This window comes from Sceloporus occidentalis, unplaced genomic scaffold, assembly GCF_023333645.1.
Source record: "Sceloporus occidentalis isolate IW3139 unplaced genomic scaffold, rSceOcc1.0.p SCAF_162, whole genome shotgun sequence".
NCBI lineage: Eukaryota > Metazoa > Chordata > Lepidosauria > Squamata > Phrynosomatidae > Sceloporus > Sceloporus occidentalis.
This window is the reverse complement of record NW_028317142.1, coordinates 721,358-739,687: the sequence shown is the minus strand read 5'-3', so window position 1 is coordinate 739,687 and position 18,330 is coordinate 721,358. Positions and strand designations below refer to the sequence as shown.

The window sequence follows — 18,330 nt, the reverse complement described above, 5'->3', positions numbered from 1 at the left end:
TACAACTCATTGCCAAATCGGTGCTGCAGCATCAGTGGTAAGTTTCATGCCAGAGGGCACTCTTAAGAATGTTTAAAAAGAAAAAGTAAACAACGAAAAGAGAAAGGCATGAAACAACAAAAATTATATAACTGTACACCAAATGGTCATCTACTGGCAAGATATTTCCTTTTAGTTGGACACTATGACTTCTAATCAAATCCTTTTTAATATTCTTTATAATCTTCTTAATAGATCACTATTGCCTATGTAACTTTCTATATCATGAAGAAATCCTAAATTGCTATCATAAATTCACATCCTTAGTAAGCATGAACTCCACACTAAAGCCAAACCTTATTCCCGATGTTCAATTAAACCTAAGTTGGAAAAAAAACATACAGTTCTGAAGTATAATGAATGCCATTTTAGTATCTCAAAACATGCTAATTTGTCTTAGACTTCTGTGAGTAGCTGTCAGATATTTCATAATACATACACAATAATCCCATCAGTATTCTAAGCAATCAGATAATATATTCTCCGTAATTCATATTCTCTAAGCACTGTGGTACCTCAGAGCTGGTATAAGCACATCTGCTCTACGTATGAGCTATCAAAAACTGAACTGTTCTTCTACACTATAAATTAGAGAATATTATTGACTTGTTAATAATATATATATATATATATATATATATATATATAGTAGTGTATATTTTCCAGTAGAGATTAGAGATTCATTTTTATATCAGCCAACACCTGTAGCTACAACACTTTCCTTGTATAGAGATAAATCCTCAAACAGGCTCTAGAATATACAATAATCAGGGTTGAGTTCAGCTCACCTTTTTTTCATCACTAAAACAACTCCCAGGAATATGATGACAAACAGAAGGATTCCTGCAATGACTCCGGCAATTTTTACTGTGTGGTCAGACTGTTCTTCAGGTTCTGGATCTGGCTTGTGAGTCGCTGCTCCTGAACAGACATTGTGTGCAATATAAAAAGAATAAAGAAAAGAAAAAAAAAACATCATTAGCATTTATAGTAATGGACCCAATGACATTAAGTCCTGTGAGATGCCATTGAGATGACCAACGTATTATAGCATATGCTAAAATGATTTTTAAGATGCTATTTCAAAAAGAAAACTAACATTTTCTTAAAACTAAAGCAAACTAAAAAAAAGTGTTCACATCATTATCTGTCATGTTGTAAAAATAATACTACGATTTGTAGTATTTAATTTATTTTAATATGATATGACATTGCAAATGGATAATCCTACAGTATCTTCAGAAAGGTTTGCTTGGTAGTACTTTGCTTACCACTTTGAACTAAACATTTAATTTGTACTTCATCATAGTTCATAAACAATCATTAAAATAAACCAATAGGTATTATTTTTTATTCCCTGTCAATTTCCCAAATTGAGCAAAAACATAACATACGCATGAGAACCCCCACTAAAAGTTACTATGCATTTCATTATCTCTTCCTTGTCCTGGTTCATAAAGTCATTGAGAATAAAGACTCACTAATAATACACTTGCCGTTGTAAGCCTTTCCCTAAATGTGATTTGCTGGAACATTGTCCTTAATTATTTTTCATAAGTGAAGCAGTAATTCCATAACATATTAGCTCAAACACCTGGAAAAGTGTGATAAGCTCATTTACCATGCATTTAACCAGTAATTGTTTTTCAACACAATAGCCTATTTTTGCCTTTGGATATTAAAATCTAGGTCACATCTGGTAGTCAAAAGACTCCTTCTAAGCAATTTATTCACAAAGTGGGAAGCAGCTGATGATCACACCACTGGCGCCTACATTTAATATCTGTTTGAATGAGATAACCAGTGTCTTGCAGCGGCTACTGTCTCAGCCTCCCCTGCTCTGTTATTTCTAAAGCCCTGTTTACACTGTTTACTGTATAATGTGATGGAATGTCAAATGCACGTCTGATAGAATATCCATTTCCTCCTCTAAATGGCTCCAAGATGAAAAATATAAGAGACGCAATGTTGGATTTACTAACCTCAATCCCTCCCTTACCTTGTACTTTTTCCAGGCTTCTATTTTTTTTAATCAAAATGTCAGTATTCATAATGTGAAATGCCACTGGGTAGACAGGTGGTTTTGGAAATGGGAATGTACTATGTAAAATTCTCAATTACCTCCTTCTTTAATAAAATCTCTATCAAAGCCATTATACCAGTCCAACATACACACCTGGATCTGGCACACATCTCACATCATAACCATGGTCCTAATTTCTGAGAATATGGTGTCAGTAATAAAGCAGAAATAATAGAACATAGAAAACATAAGATAATACAAAGAGCTGTTGAATTTTTAATTGTCTCTTGTAAAAAGAGCGAAAAATGAATGACCTCACCAGAGGAAACTTTCCCTTCAAGGTAATCTATCACCTAGTCTAACAAATAAAAAATAGGCAACGTACACACTTACTATGTTATATTTGAGTGCACAGTACATGGCAAAAATTATTCCTTAATCATGTCAAATTTTGCCATTTTTATCATGGAATTCTACCACCTAGCTAGCCAAGTGACAGACGTTAAGGTGACAGATAGGTCCCTCTGCGGTTATTAGATATTTTTTTTGGTCAACATGCCATAGCCCTAGCTTAATGTTTTCTCTGAGTGGAACAAATTCAACCTTCATATTCTATAGGTTTACATTTTTACACACAGTTTTAAATTCTTCATGTCTGCATACTTTATATCACAAATAAGCAAGGACAGAAGTATTGACTTCTATTGATTTTACAGCTCCATGGGCTAGGCAGGGGATCCCCCAACCAACCCACGCTTCTTACTGCCTTTAAAAGTGGGGTAGCTACCTGGGACAGTCAGACAATTCTGAAAAACCTGGACTTTTAGGAGGTACGCATAGGTGCAAGAGTATCAAAAATTAAGCTGTAAAAACTGGTGATTTTAATTAAAGCAGAAAATGAATAAATTACTAAAACAACGTAATAATGTGAGGATGGCAAAGTTTTGTGAAACCTGCATACCTAGAAAATTAATCATAATTTCCCCTTCAAAGTTGTATTTCCTATTTTACATCAAATCCCATTTAAACTTGAGCTGTATTAACATTCTAACAATTAGCATGTTTTAGCATAAGTGGCAAAACGACTTTGAAACAAACAATGCCATTTTGCTATGAAGTGCTATTCCTCATTCATTCTAAGATGTGGAAGATCCAGGGCATGTTTGCACAGGTGCAGCAGCACAAGTAAAAGCAAGGTTCCTGAGATATTGTACAACTGCAGCTGTATGCACTTCACTTGGTTCTGTAAAAATTGTATCAGGTAACTGTAAAAATGTAAAATACTAATTCAGACAGCCACAAATGTCTTTCCATGCCATGGCTGCAGAATATACAGTGACCATTCACTAATTATTTGTCACCGTCCAAATATGTTGCCTGCAGAAAGCAGATAAGCTTCACTGAGACAAATGATTTCCTGTTTGCAAAATACATTTTCTGGAGTAAACTGCTTTGTTTAAAAATGTTGGCCTGATCACTTGCCATACTATATACGGTTAGGTCCATAAAGACTTGGACAGGGACGCAATTGTCATAATTTTGGCTCTGTATGCCACCACAATGGATTTGAAGCAATCAAGATGTGACAGAAGCACAGACTTGAAGTATTAATCTGAGGGTATTTACATCCAAATTCGGGGGAATGGTTTAGGAACTACAGCAAATTTCATACACCGTCCACCCATTTTCAGGGGCTCAAACATAATTGGACAATTGTCAGGGTCCTCAGCAAGGACCCCGACGAAGCGACTCAGCTGGTGCCCGCCATTGGCGGGTACTCAGGTGAGTCGCTTCGTCGGGGTCCTTGCTGAGGACCCTGACAACAATTGACCGATACGTTGTTTCAAGGCCAGGTGTGGGCTCTCCCGCATTATTAATTGAAAAGCATGGAGTTTATTCAAATTTTGGAATATGCAATTGGAAGTTGTTGCTGTGACAAAGAGCTGTCAGTGGAAGTAAATAAGGCCATAATTAGGCTGAAAAAACAACAAAATAAACCAATCAGAGAGATATCAGAAATATTAGAAGTGACATATGACCAATGAGGTACATTCTGAAAAAAAGAGCTCATCCACAGCAAAAGGTCTGGACAACCTTGGAAGACAACTATAGTAGATATTCACAGAATTCCACTTGGTGAAGAAAAACCCTCTTAACAATACCTAGCCATGCCAAGAACACTTGCTATGAGGTAGGCGTATCACTGTTAACGTCTACAATCAAGAGAAGACTTCATAAAAGGAATTACAAAACGTTTACTACAAGGTGCAAAACACTGATAAGCCTCATGTATAGCAAGGCCAGATTACTCTTTTGCCAGGAAACATACAAATAGCATCACAAGGGAGGAAACTCAGAATTTGGTGTCCATGGGTTACAGACTTTAGGCAGTCATTCACTGCCATTGATTTTCAACCAAGTATTAAGAATGATCATTTGGTTATGATTATGTTAGTTTGTCGAATTACTTTTCAGCCTCTGGAAAAGGGGGGGGGGTATATGTATGAAAATTACTGTAATTTCTAAACCATTCATCCAATTTTGATGTAAATACCCTCAAAAGAAAACTGAAATTTGTATGTACATTGCTTAAAATAGTGTAAAGCATTCACAGAAGGTAGTGATGTGTTTCTAAAAGGCCAGAATGTGCAAACATACAATTTGGGCAAATAGGCTACAGGGTGTACAGGAAGCTTGGTCTCCCAATGGTACTGTCCATCACTTTGATAAATTGGAACAATTACTAGAAATAAAGAACCTAATGTTTCTCAGAGAAAACGTTCATGACATGTACAATGCATTACTTTTGGGTTCCACCTCTTTGATTGTTAGTTGAATTATGTAAACAGCACACATTATTCTATATTAACAGCAAAAAGACCTCTACAATCTAATGACTGTCCACAGTGCACATTACTCAAATACGGCATACATGAGTACCTTACGCATCCAGTAGCTAACTACTACAGAAAAACATAATATTTTAAGTAATGATTGAATACTCATAACTATGATTCTCTGGAAGAAATTCTGCAACCCAGACAGGGGCTCGTCAAGACAGGATACACCAAGGTACCCCGGTAATCAAGGAGATCAATGGAGTCATGTGACCGCACATTAGTAGTGTGGCACCTCGCACCGTGTGTGAGCTGCTGGTAAACAACTTGCATTTTAGTACATGCCACCTCAGTAGAGTCTGGTCTTTAAGCCTTAACTCAGCTGACCACTTAACTTCTTACTGAATAGACCAAAGAGAGTGAAGAAGCATTCTCAACTTCCCATAAAGGATGGGTTTCTTTAGCTGTATATTTATTTTTAAGACATATTTTACTACCTTCTGTCTCTTCAGTACATGGGTGCATAGAATACATAGGAGTGTCCCTTGAAAAAATCTGAATACAGATACTAAATGTCATAATTTAGTTTCTTAGAAAAATTTACACATAAGCGTTATGGAATCTATGAAATCATGGCCCTTTAATACACTGCCTCTAATACAGTATAATACCAATACAACAGATACACTTCTTAAAATGAATGCATTCACAAAGAATACACAAAAATTAAATTACCAGTTTGTTCAAACCAACTTACTGCTATTTCATGATTACAGTGGGTAAACTAAAAAGCAATAAAAACACATACTCAGTAATCACTTGCCTCTAAGCCTAACAACAGCAACACTGATGATGGAAGTGAGGCTTAAATGAAAAGAGGCTTCTGTCTATTGAAAATGCTACAAAAGTAATTTAGTGTGGGTGCTTGAAAAACAATAACTTATAAATGCAACATTACCAAACCAAATGGGTTTCATGCCAAAACAATATCATTTATCAGCAGAGAGCAAAAGTCATAGCATACCATCTGATAGGGGTCTTAGAGGTACAAGGACTACTGCCACAACATTAAAGTGGATATGAAATATTAAATATAATGGGTTTTTTTTTAACTCTGCTTATTCAGATAAGCTTTTTCCGATAGAAAACACTTTCTTGGTTAAATTTTCCTTCCCAAGGCGACTGCGACCTGGGAGCTACAGTGAATTCCGAGTCTAATGCCAGTTCTAACAGTAACTCACGCTGATTTTAGTAAAGGTAATGTTGGTGAGTCCATTCTAATCCTACCGCAGCGATGTTCCTTTCTGTGGAGCTGAATCAGTGGGACTGATTTGCTCTTTTAACACACCGATACTCTCTTTCAATTTAAACCCCTCTCTGGACACCTGTGTGGTGGTTGGGGTGCTTCAACCTAGCATATGGTCAAAACCTCCAAATGTGTGTAATTTTATGTACTTTGGATGCGGGTACATTCTACTAACAAAGGGTCCCTATGGGCACATGCTTGTACAAAAGCATGTATTTTTAAAAGCATTACCATTAAAAGATCTTGGAAAAAGTGTTTCATATACAAGATTACCCCCTCCCCCAACAAAATTCTGTATGTGTTATGCCTCTATTCATGTCATTGTATTATTTACTGGCATATGCAATATGGTAAACTATGTAACACATGCTGATGGCATTACGGAAATTATATGTAAATTACTTATTCCTCCATTAACCACAATATTGGATGTAATAAGCTATCAAGGTTTTCCTGCCTCAACGGTATCCAATGGAACAAATGTATTGTAATATATTCTATATTCAGATGTAGACTTTGTTCTCTTTATAAAATGACTTCAGAACAGAAATGAATATATTCTATTCATTCCATAGATGTATGTCTTATTTTCTAGGATCTTGGAGAGCTTCTGACATCAGATCTCAGATTAACATTTGTATGTTTTTTGTATATATTTTTACTTGCTACCTGGAATTAGCACAGGGATAACATGAGAAATATAGTCAGAAGATGAATTTGATTGGACTCCCTATAATAAATAATAAATTATATCACAAAAAAATAATATATATATATAATAATATTTTATCCCTATAATGAATTTATGACAATTTTTTAGTGATGAAGCTAATATTTATTTGATTTATTATAGAGAGACCAATCAATCCTATCTTCTGACTATATATTTTTATTTATTTAACATATTTACTTAACACTTTACAGTATAAGTACAATGGGCTACAGTCATTTTGTTTGGGGTACAATAGGTATGCATTTTTTTGGAAAGGAGGTCCCTGTCCTTTAATAATTTTGCATTTGTTTGTATAGTTACAGGTATCATTCAGCTACAATTTATCTCATCTAATCCACATCTAGGCGATACCGAAATATAATGTAAACAATGTCCATGAACTAATGTATAGTTAGAGGCATACGTAATTTCTCTAATTTCTTTGTGACGTAAATTTAGAATGGAGGGTAGCTGTTTTTCTACAAGGTACATTGAGTGTGTCATGTATGAAGAAGGAATAAAATGTAAATATGTGCTGTAGTTTGGCAAAAGAGAATTGACCAGACTAGATCAATGTTTCTTCATTCCTGCTTTTAGGTGCCCTCATATGTGTAGATGTTACAACCATTCTTTTTAGTCTGTTTACCTTAAAGTCCTTCATAAATTATTAATCCCAATAATTATATGATCTTCATCTAAATTACAATAATGTTAGTTAGTTTTATTGATAGCACACAAATTCTTGTATTGTTCTTGTCTATATTGAATACATCATTCAAACATTCACAGTATGAGTTGGAATAAGTATGTGAACCCCTAAGATAATCACTTCAACAAAAGGAGTCCAATCAATGAAACAGGGTTCTAGGTGTGTTTTAGAGCTACTTTTACATTAAATAAAAAAAGTTTGCTGTTCTAAAGAAGTATCTGTTTCACTAAAAAGAAATACCAGAAGACTTACAATGATGAGTTTACATATTCATCAGTAGACAAATTGTTTATAAATGGGTACTCTAACTAGAAGTGGGTGTCCAGCCAAGAAGATTCCAAGGACACAACGCAAAATGCTTAATGAGGTAATAAAGAACCCTTGAGTAACAGCTAAAGGCTTGAAGGAATCATTAGAAAATCTCTGTTCATGAGTCTACATCTGGAAAATATTGAACAGACATGGAGTCTATGGCAGAACACCACAGAGGAAGTTGCTGCTCTCCATTTTAACAGTGTTGTCCACCCAAAGAGCACTCTACTGGGAAAATGTTTTTTGGAAACTAGGGTTGAATTGTCCGTGAAGAACATGCAGCACTACATATGGCATAAAAAGGGTATTGCATAGCCACATGAAAACATCATCCCAATGGTTAAGTATGGTGAAGGGAGCATTATGATTTAGTTTATTAAGGCATCATACAGGATAATGTCAGGGTGGCTGTCCACCAGCTGAAGTTGTGTAATGCTGCAGGACAATGACCTTTAACATGGAAGTACATCTACTACATTTATGAACAATTAATGCAAAAACACCAGATCATTTTAATGGGTTCATTTATTTTTTCTTGCCACTGTTTATATTTGTCATTATAAGCTACCTAGTTGCATTATATTTGTCAATGTACAGCAGACCCAACAAGTAGGTAACTATTTAGCTGCTATGGCCTTAGTTTTGATTATTGTATTCATCTACTCTCTTATGTTGAATTGCTTAAAATATTCAAAAGTATAACAAGAGTGTTCATATGCCAGAGTAGAAATCTATCTCATAGAGAATACAATAGATCTAGGCTTCAATATTTAGAGGTAAAGTATTGTAATTTATTTCCATTATTTCCTATTCAAGGTTATTCCTTCTTTAATGTGAATACTTCATTATGACCTGTTTTCTTTTGCTTATAGTAATAGAACATTCATGGAAAGGTAAGCTGTAAACAAAATGTAGATACAATATTTGTCTCATTTTCATTTAAACGTTTATTTAAACGTTTAAATGAACATTTAAACGTTAATATCTTTTTTATTTATTTTAAATAATATTATTAATGGCCCAGAGTAACCCAATGGAAGCAATCACATGCAGGACCATTTTCTCCAGAAAAGGTATATCTATATATATATGGTGTGAAAAAATGCTGTAAGAATGCTTTCATTGCTACCATTTGCTAGGTTTGTTCTACGTTGGAAGTATGGCTTTTTGGCTGGAAGTCTTCCATGAAGACCACTTCTGACCAAACTTCTCCAGACAGTAGATGGGTGTACCAGAGTCCCACAGTTTTCTGGCAATGCAGAGCTAATGGCACTGCTGGACATCTTCCGATTGTGAACGGACGTAAGCATGATGCATCTCATCTGCTGCATTAAGCTTCCTTGTCCGACCACTGTTCACAGTCTTCAACATTGCCCATTTCTTTTTGCTTCTTCAAAACTTGGACAGAACATTTGGAAGTCCCTTTCTGCCTTAAGATTTCTGTCTGGAAGAGACCTTGCTAATGCAGTATAACTACCTTGTGTCTTGTTGCTGTGCTTAGTCTTGCCAAGGCCTATATTTTCACATTAAACTGTCTTCAGCTACCTCACCTTGTTAGTGAGTTTGGCTGTTCTTCACTCATTTTTATTTTACCTACACAGTTGTTTCTGTTTCAATAAATTATGGTGTTTCAAACCTACATATTAAATTGATGATCATTAGCACCTGTTTGGTATAATTGTTTAATCATACACCTAATTATACGCCTATAAAATCCCGGACTTTGTGCAAGTATACCTTGAATTGGTGCTGTTTAGAAGGCAAAGGGTGGTCACACCAAATATTGATTTGATAGAATTGATTTGATTTTTCCTCTGTTCGGTCACTTTACATTTTGTTACATGATAAACAATAAACTATTAAAATAAATGTAATGTAATGTATTAACATGCCCTTTTTGAAAGCATTCTTACTCTACAGCATTTTTCACACCTTCCTAATATGTGTGTGTCTAAGTATATGTAATATTCAAAGTTAACAGTAAATAAAAAAAATACACAGTACACAGAAACTGCATGCAGTGAGTTACATGGGGGTGAAACACATATGGCAAATGTATTTAGAAACATGGGTTTCAGAAGTGCAAACCAAAAAATAATTATGTGGACACACAACCACACTACGTGAAATCAAACAGTGAATTATGGGAGGGAGGAGGCTCATAGGAGGCAGGAGGAAATGTGAGATGACTGGCGTGGATTTAAATGTCTGACCTGTTAGCTGGTCGTCGCCTGCAGCAGGGGCGATGCGAATGTATGGAGTTGTAAGCTGAGTCACGATTATCGCAGCTATGGCAAAGGAAGATTTCCAGGTCAGCATGCATAAGGAAAAGAAAAGCCAGACTGAAGCAAGGCCCACAAGACTGTCAATGTTTAGCATCTCAATCTCTACAACATCATACGACCAAACACCACCACCATTTCTGTCACTGCATAGAGGCATTAGTAGCATGCTGTTACATAAACAGAGAGGGGTATGGGAAAGAGAAGAGAATAGGCAGTGAATAATGATTCAGTATCTTGTATTTGTAGAATTAGTGAAAATGACACAGCAGAGGTAATGCTCAACCAAAAACAGAAGGGCCATGCTGTTAAATCCCTTTGTGGAGTGTTGTTGAAGACCTTCATCATAACTTGCCTAAAAATGGATACCTATAGGAGCAGTGATGCTTGTTCTGAAGTGTATGCGAACATATGATGTTTTAGGTTTGAAATATACCCAAAAGGTGTTGCTGAATTACAACGCACCAGACCTTTTTAAACCTAGAAGTTTGAAAAGGATTTTGGGAATCATAGTTTATAAGGAGCTGGGGACCTACTGGCTGTGATCAAGGTCCCATCGCTGCCATACTGGACCAGACCAAAACCCAGGCAGGAAAACGAGAGAAGGGGCCCTTCGTGTGTTATTGCTCCAAGGGTCCAAAGCTTCTTAATCTGGCCTTGGCTAATGCTGTTATGTACATTTAGGCTGTCGTTCCATTACAATGTTTCTGCTCAAGTGCCTATATGTATAGTATATGTGTGTATATATCAATGTGTGAAAGTGAATGCACATTTCCTGCCCTCTTTATACCGAATAACCATGTAAAGTTAAAGGTAAGCAGATAATTCTATTTCCCTTTAGGTACCCAATAACTCAAGCTAGTTCTAAATCAAAACTTAGGCTGTCATTGTTTATTATAATAAAAAAAAGAAAAAAACATCAAAAGGTCAAATGTAACAGCTGGAAAATGATGTGAGGAAACACACAAGAAAATTAAGGACAGACTTTTTTTTTACTGAAAGATTTCTAATTTACATAGAACAGCCTGGATGCTATTAGAAATGTGGCAACAGGCGAGAGAAATAGATCATCTACCATCTGCATGCAATTAAACTGAAAACGGCTGCTGCATAACATTTTGAAATATCCCTCTGCATTGTTCAAATAGAGTGATGATATCGGATGCTCTGGTGCTGTCAACGTACATGTTAACCATTTCATTTGTATCAATGGAACATGATCCTTGGATGCTAGCAGAGGTACTTTGCAAAGCTTTGCAACCATTGGAACCCATTGAGTTAAACATCATTAACATACCAGGGAACTAAATAAATGAGCAACCCTGACACTCCTTTAAAAGTCTGTCACGAGGATTCTACTGCAGTGATTCACTAATGGCAGCAGCTAATGGTTCTGGAGTCAGGAAGAAAGGATATTTCGAATTATGTCACCTGTATCCAAGCAGGGGGACACAGAGATCACGAGAGATCTCACATATGCTTTTAAACCCTTTGAACTGAAGATACCAGACCTCCGAAGTATCCTGTTTTTCACTAGGACGTGACAATTTTCAGACACTGTTCCAATTTTGTGGGCAGTGGGGATCTCTCTTGAGAAGCCCAAGGAGCTCTCCACCACAGCTCCCACATGGCCACTTTGCGACACTCACTGCAAGGTGTTTTTTTGGGTTTGGCAGGTGCTCCTGCCCCAGTCATGCCCCTTCTTGGGTGTTACCATTGCCGCTCCCTACCTTCAGTTACACCCGCCAACACAAGTGTCCCGATTTGTTGGGGGATATGAAAGAGCCTTATATAAAATGTAACATTCAGGGCAAACTCCCTTATATTGCCTTATATTATGCATGTTCTATATGCGACCACAGGTAATGGTTAAAGGAGCCATTTGGTCACCCTATCCTACTTAAACCATTCAATGATGAGGAATAAGAGGGGGCTCTCTGCACCTATTTAGAACACGGCGTCTAGAAGGTTTTTCTTAGTTATCTGATTGGAAAAGGTAAGAGTTTTGCACTTCCAAGGTTAAATGCAAAATATGCAATCCTAAAATGTGTGCTTCACATTCAGGGAGAAATCCTTCATTCTATAATAAACATTTTATCTTCCTGCTATTCTTAATGGTATTCATGCAATACATTATAAATCAAAATTGCATCCCAGTAACAGAATTCAATGTGTACTTTTTTATACCCAAAAGCTTCCCCTTGGGGTTTCAATAAGGGAAAGTGAGCCATTCTTCAATTCATGCTGATATTAAGAGCTACCAAATTGCTCCAGGTAACTGTAACAGATTGAACAATTGCCATTTTAATCCCTGAAACATAATGCCTTGAGAGCAGGTAAAACAAACAGCAATGCATCAATTTATTTCAATGACCTAGGTTGTCTTTTTATAAGATTAAGTCTGCTATTACATCTCCTATAAACACATTCTCTTAACAAATTCAACTCCTTGCACACCTTATGTATATAAATATAGAATTATAAAAGTATCACTTGTTAAGTGAATATATCATATTTAGGAATGTAAATTGAAGCACATAGAGGGATTTAACAAAGTTACAGGAGGGAAGTATATTGAAAGGAGGAGAAGCGTTAGAACAAGCGGTCATAATCTAAAACGAGAGGGTTGGGGGCTTAGTTGTAACGTAAGGAGGTTTTCATTTACTGAGAAGGATACGTTGAAGAGCCTCCAAGCATAAGTGATATAGGCTAATTACAGTGAGAAATTTGAACATGCATGGGATAGGCATAAAGACGTTAAGACATACCCAAGGACTGAATAAGGGTCGAGTCTTTCCATTAAGAAAAACAGCCAGAGTACATGTGCAGAATGGACCTTAATTCTTTTTTCTCACGTTAGGGACGATAGCCCACATACTTTAAAATAATACTAAGCTCTGTGACTTTACTGCAGAGTTTTCTCTACATAGACTCTCAACCACTGACTCTCGAGTTGTACATCTTTAGCATCTTTAGCAACATAAACATGATTTCAGTTCTTTCCTGTAACTCCCGCAATTTGATTTAACTAGTCTTTTTAGAGGAAAGTACTTATATAGAGAAGGAAATAAAGGGACAAAGCTAGAGGGCTTTACTTTCCAGAAACTTTTTATGCTAGTTTGTCACTTACTGATTGCTATTTATATAACTGAGTATAGGGTCAAACCATGGATGCATTTTATATACACATTTTAATTTACAAACACATTGTCAGCTCATTGAAAAGAGGGACATCAGGGTGTAAAGAGTGACAAATGTGATTCCCAATCTAGAGAGTGAATGTATTTAAACTTTGTACAGCTCACACACACCTGACTAAAGTAAATGCGAGGTTCAGTGCTAAGTATTGGTTGAACGACACATCAATAATCCTATGAATCGGGACACACTGGATAGATCAGAAATGCATATTTCTCTTGAAATTCCAAATTTTATGGTACCACCACATGTATTTACATGTCTCAGTCCTAGTGATCTAATATGGGTGAGCATCAGCGGGAACGCCCCCGACGTCAGTGGGAACGCCGCAACGTCAGCGGGAGCACCCTCTGACGTCAGTGTGCAGTCCTGGCCACTTCCCGCAAGGGAAGGCTCCGGGTAGCCAGAGCCGAGAAGTTCCCAGGTATGGTCATAGGATGGACTCCTTGTTTCTTGGCCCCTAAGGTTCTGCATGTAATTCCAAGCCTGTTCATCCGGTGATATGTTGTGTTGTATATAAAGTGTGTAAAGTTCTTCCCTAAGTCTAACCAACGACATCTATTAAACATGACAATTCCCATGTCTCATTTTTTACCCTCTCTCCCTTATGATCTTTAACCACCTGCCTATCTTCCAAGTGTTACCCCTTTCACAGTTGTATTATAGAAGATGGCTGCTAGTTTGCCTCTATGTAAGCAGGGCAAGGAACTATATTAGTAAAGGAGAGTGCCGTGTTATATACACATTCAGAATGTTTTCTAGTCAAATACAGAGTGGTTTGGAAGGTCAAGAGAAAGAGAACTTTGAAGTGAATCCCTAAAAACAAAAGTAAAGTAAACTTCATAAGGATAACTGCACTTCAAACACGATTCCCACGTGAGAACGGATTATTCCTGTCAGATGCATACAAACACAACTTAAAGGAATTTCTTCAAGTGGAAATGTGCTGCAGCCAGCAGAACAAATGGCTGCTTGCGGATAATGAGAATTGGAGTCATATAATAGGCAAAGAGTAATTATATTGTCATCTCCTTTGTTGAATGAATCTCAAAAACAGCTGCAAAAATAATTGCTTTTTAAGTGTTAAGGAGAATAATTAAAGGGGGTGAAATCTGGAATCTACAATAGTCTTGTTTTTTTTTTTCTTAACCTGACAGCTGCAAGTTTTGAAGAAAAAGAAAAAACATTTCTGGTAAGGAATTGTTGAAACTATTCAATATTTCTAAAGACGGGAATAGGGATTGCAAAACTGAAATTATTATTATATTGTCATTTTCAATATTATCCTAGAGCTATAAACTAAACTTTGGTTGTGTTAATTAATCAAAATGCTTTGGTGAAAAGAGATAAAACCACGACGGTAAAATAGTTGATCACCTAACCAGGAGTGATCAATTAATAGAGCCCATAAAGTTACAATGTTTCACTCGAAGCTGCTTATTAAAGGCTCCAGGTGAATGTCCTCAACCTCTTGAGAGGGGTGACGTTTGGTAATAGCCCCTCTACACATATGTTGTGGTCTCCTGCCCTTATTCTTCCCATTCCCTGCCCTGCATGGCTATCCCTGACTCCTAACCGTAGCCGCACTCCCTTCATGTCACCTGTCAATCGGTTAAACATTACACTTATCTAAAGGGGTAAACTCTCTATATAAATATATATACATAAAGCAAAATCAGTTTAATAGGTTGGAAAACAAGTATACCCGTAGAAAACTCGAAATAGTCCCCACTTCTAAGGTTATACCCTGGTGTCTAGTTTTCTTGTAAGTCTATTAACAGTTTGGTAATAATCTCCTTTTTTTAGAAATTCTTTTACATAAATATTTTATTTAAACTAAAATGTTTTAACATACCTTTTGTGGCTATCCTGATGCAGTCAATTTTGGTTTCCTGTGGCAGAAATACAAGAGTCATTATTTATGTTTGAAAGTGAAGACCGTCCACAGTTTTGTTCTGAAACCAACATTATGCAATAATAATTTCTTTACTAGACAAAATATAAAAGTACATATTTAAATATTTATGCTAGAGCAAAGAAGTTGAGGAACTGCTATACAGAATAAAATCTAATTACATTTTTGCTTGGAATGTTTAAAATCAGAACACAAGATTCTGCGTTCTGCTTTTTCTAGATACATTGAGCATTTTGCCACATTTCTATGTGTGCGTCTGAATCCACTAACTTTAGTCTTACGGAACAACAAACGATGGAAAATAGGATAGGGTCACTAGCCACTTTTGTCTAGCTGCAGGAATTTCATCACTTTATCAATAGCCGAGCAAGTGATACATATTTTTATTTTCCCAAATAAACTGTAGGAACCACAAAGAGGTTATACCCTAGAAGAAGAAAAGGTCTCATATCCTACCAAGTGAAGTTGCTTATTATTCAGGCTGTATTCTGAATGCTATTTCCTATCTCGCTTTCCTATCTGTCTTGGTCCAAATTTGCTTAAGCTATAAATGACCTGCGCTAGTTATTTCCTACATTCAGACTTGTAGCCTCCAGTATTAGATTTACTGGGTGATGCAGGGCCGTCTTTTATTTTAAGTAACACACTTCTTTAGAATTAAGTAGTTTTTTTTTTTAAGTTGCAGGTTCATATAAGAGATTAAAATGCTCACGAAAAGAAAAATGCGAAGCTAGTTTGAGTCATTATTGCAAATAAGGTTAGAAGTTAGAACATGTAATTACCAAGATGCTGATGTTTTTGTGGCAAATATGGAAGTTTTATCTTAAAATATATATATATATATATATATATATATATATATACTGAGTTTATTATCTAAGCAAAAAACAGCATCATTAAAACAATTGACCGTCATCAGAAATCAGGGAGTTAGATAATCTAAGCATTAAATACGAGCATCTGGTTGTATATCACATGACAATTAAGTGTTCCCAGCAAATGTTATAAATGTAAATGTATAAATGGTTGTGCAGCTCGACAGTACTAATAATGGTGTTGCTAATAGTGCATTTACTTAATAGTACACATACAAAATAAATAATTAGCAATCATGGCTCTGGAACTTTATTTACTATATTAATATAATTACATACACAAAATGTTGAAACAATATTGCGACTAGCTGTTCAGATTCTGATGAATGTTAAGCATATTATTGTCATTGCTGTCCTGTACGTTTGCTTCTCCAACGGCGTGAGTGATAGTGTAGGTAAACATACATCAGCATGCTCACTAGGTAACCAGAATCCTTATTTTCAGTTACGGCTTATTATCCTGCAATGCTCAGAGAAGCACACAATTTTACTCAGCAGAGCAGACAAGTACAACTATACCCATAAGTGTCATGAAATTACAGAAGCAACATCTTGTGTCGGGAGCCTTACCCCATTGGCCCTGCTGGCTGCTTGATAGTAGATACTGTAGCTTTTGTGTGGGAGCAGTGGAGCGTTCCAGTAACCACTGTATGTTTTATTATCACCGATGGTAAACAGCAGGGCTGTTGATAGAACACTTGGTGGGAATTCTGCAGCAAAATAGTACTGAGAGTTCAGTAACGTAGAGTTCAGAAAATGGATGGGAACTGGGTAACACTTCAAAACCTCTGTTGTCTTTTTTGTCCTCCGAGGACGTTCTTCAACGATAATTTGGTAAACACTGAAAAAAAAGAAACAAAACAATTTTAAGGAAAGAAAAATAAGATGGAAAATAGGCAAACCATATATTCAGATTGTGATAAGTATTTAAAAAGCTATAGGACTGTATAAATAAATATTGCCCTTTTGTGGTCCTCACCATACATGAAAAGCAGGTGGGTTCTGTCCATCAGATAAGTAATTAAATTGGAGTCTGGGGCATCAATTTATGATCTACTCTGGAATAAAACCCTTGTAAAGCATGTGTTCCTGTGCCATATTTTACTAAATTTACAATTACCGGTATATATCCAATAAAATATGTATTTTAGAAAACCTTTGACTAGGACCTGCAAAAAGCTAACCTTGCATTCTGCACATCCCAGATATATTGCAGACAGCTTCTGGAATGCACTAGACTTTGATGAGGTGACACATGTCAAGGATGGCATAGAAACCACATTACCTCCCTGTATGCGCAATGAATTATGGATGAATGTTAAGACAGAAATACATAACGCATCTCTTGGGGAACATAGGGTTAACACAATTCCATTTAAGGAAGGACACATAAAAGTATAAGTTATGTTTATTTTACATATATCAGGTATTGGAACAATGTGTAGACATTTTGACCTACCATAAAGGCAACAGAAGAGTCTGAGCTACAGAATATGTATTTGAAACATAATAGTCATATGCCAGTGTTCCTCATAAGCTGACCCTTTGACTTTTAAATACATTAACCACATAAAGCAACAATAAACTAGAATGATGGTAAAAATACATTTTTTTTTATAAGTGTTACACTTGACTCCCCTCTCGCCTTCACCCTCATAGCCTGTCGCTTCACCTAAGAAATATCTCTTGTATTCGGCCTTTCCCCACACAAGAGGTTACTAAAGTTGTAATCTGTTTCCTTGAGATATCTTGTATGTTTTAATGCAAATCTTTACAACTGGACTCATCCTCTAGTTTTTTTTATCATTCCAATCCATTCTCAACACATCTACCATACTTATTTACTTACCCTATTGCTCCTTATCTTCTGCCCCACTGTGCCATTCGCTCCATTAGCTCTCTATACCCTCCAGAATAATATCTAAACTCCCGACCCTCACCTAAAGAGCCCTTACCAGAACAGGGCCACATATTTCTTGGTTCTTAACAACAAATATTCTCCTAACTGCCCTCTTAATGTTTGCTATGACTAGTGTTTCTCTTCAGACACTATCACTTCTTCCCACTCATGTCTCCAGGACTTTACTCATGCTGTACCTATTCTATCAACCTCTACTTATTG

The 18,330-nt window shown here is 36.2% G+C and overlaps 1 protein-coding gene across 1 annotated transcript in view; it reads right to left on the bottom strand.

Annotated features, from left to right (window-relative positions):
* Positions 1-18,330, bottom strand: part of LOC149279542 (receptor-type tyrosine-protein phosphatase mu-like) — a 296,024-nt gene that overhangs the window by 106,643 nt on the left and 171,051 nt on the right. The window contains exons 12-15 of the mRNA XM_089501054.1: positions 16,779-17,049; positions 15,274-15,310; positions 10,152-10,226; positions 828-960 (exon numbers count right to left, since the gene is read on the bottom strand). Coding sequence (XP_089357180.1) covers positions 828-960; positions 10,152-10,226; positions 15,274-15,310; positions 16,779-17,049 — 516 coding nt within the window. The remainder of the gene's footprint in view (positions 1-827; positions 961-10,151; positions 10,227-15,273; positions 15,311-16,778; positions 17,050-18,330) is intronic.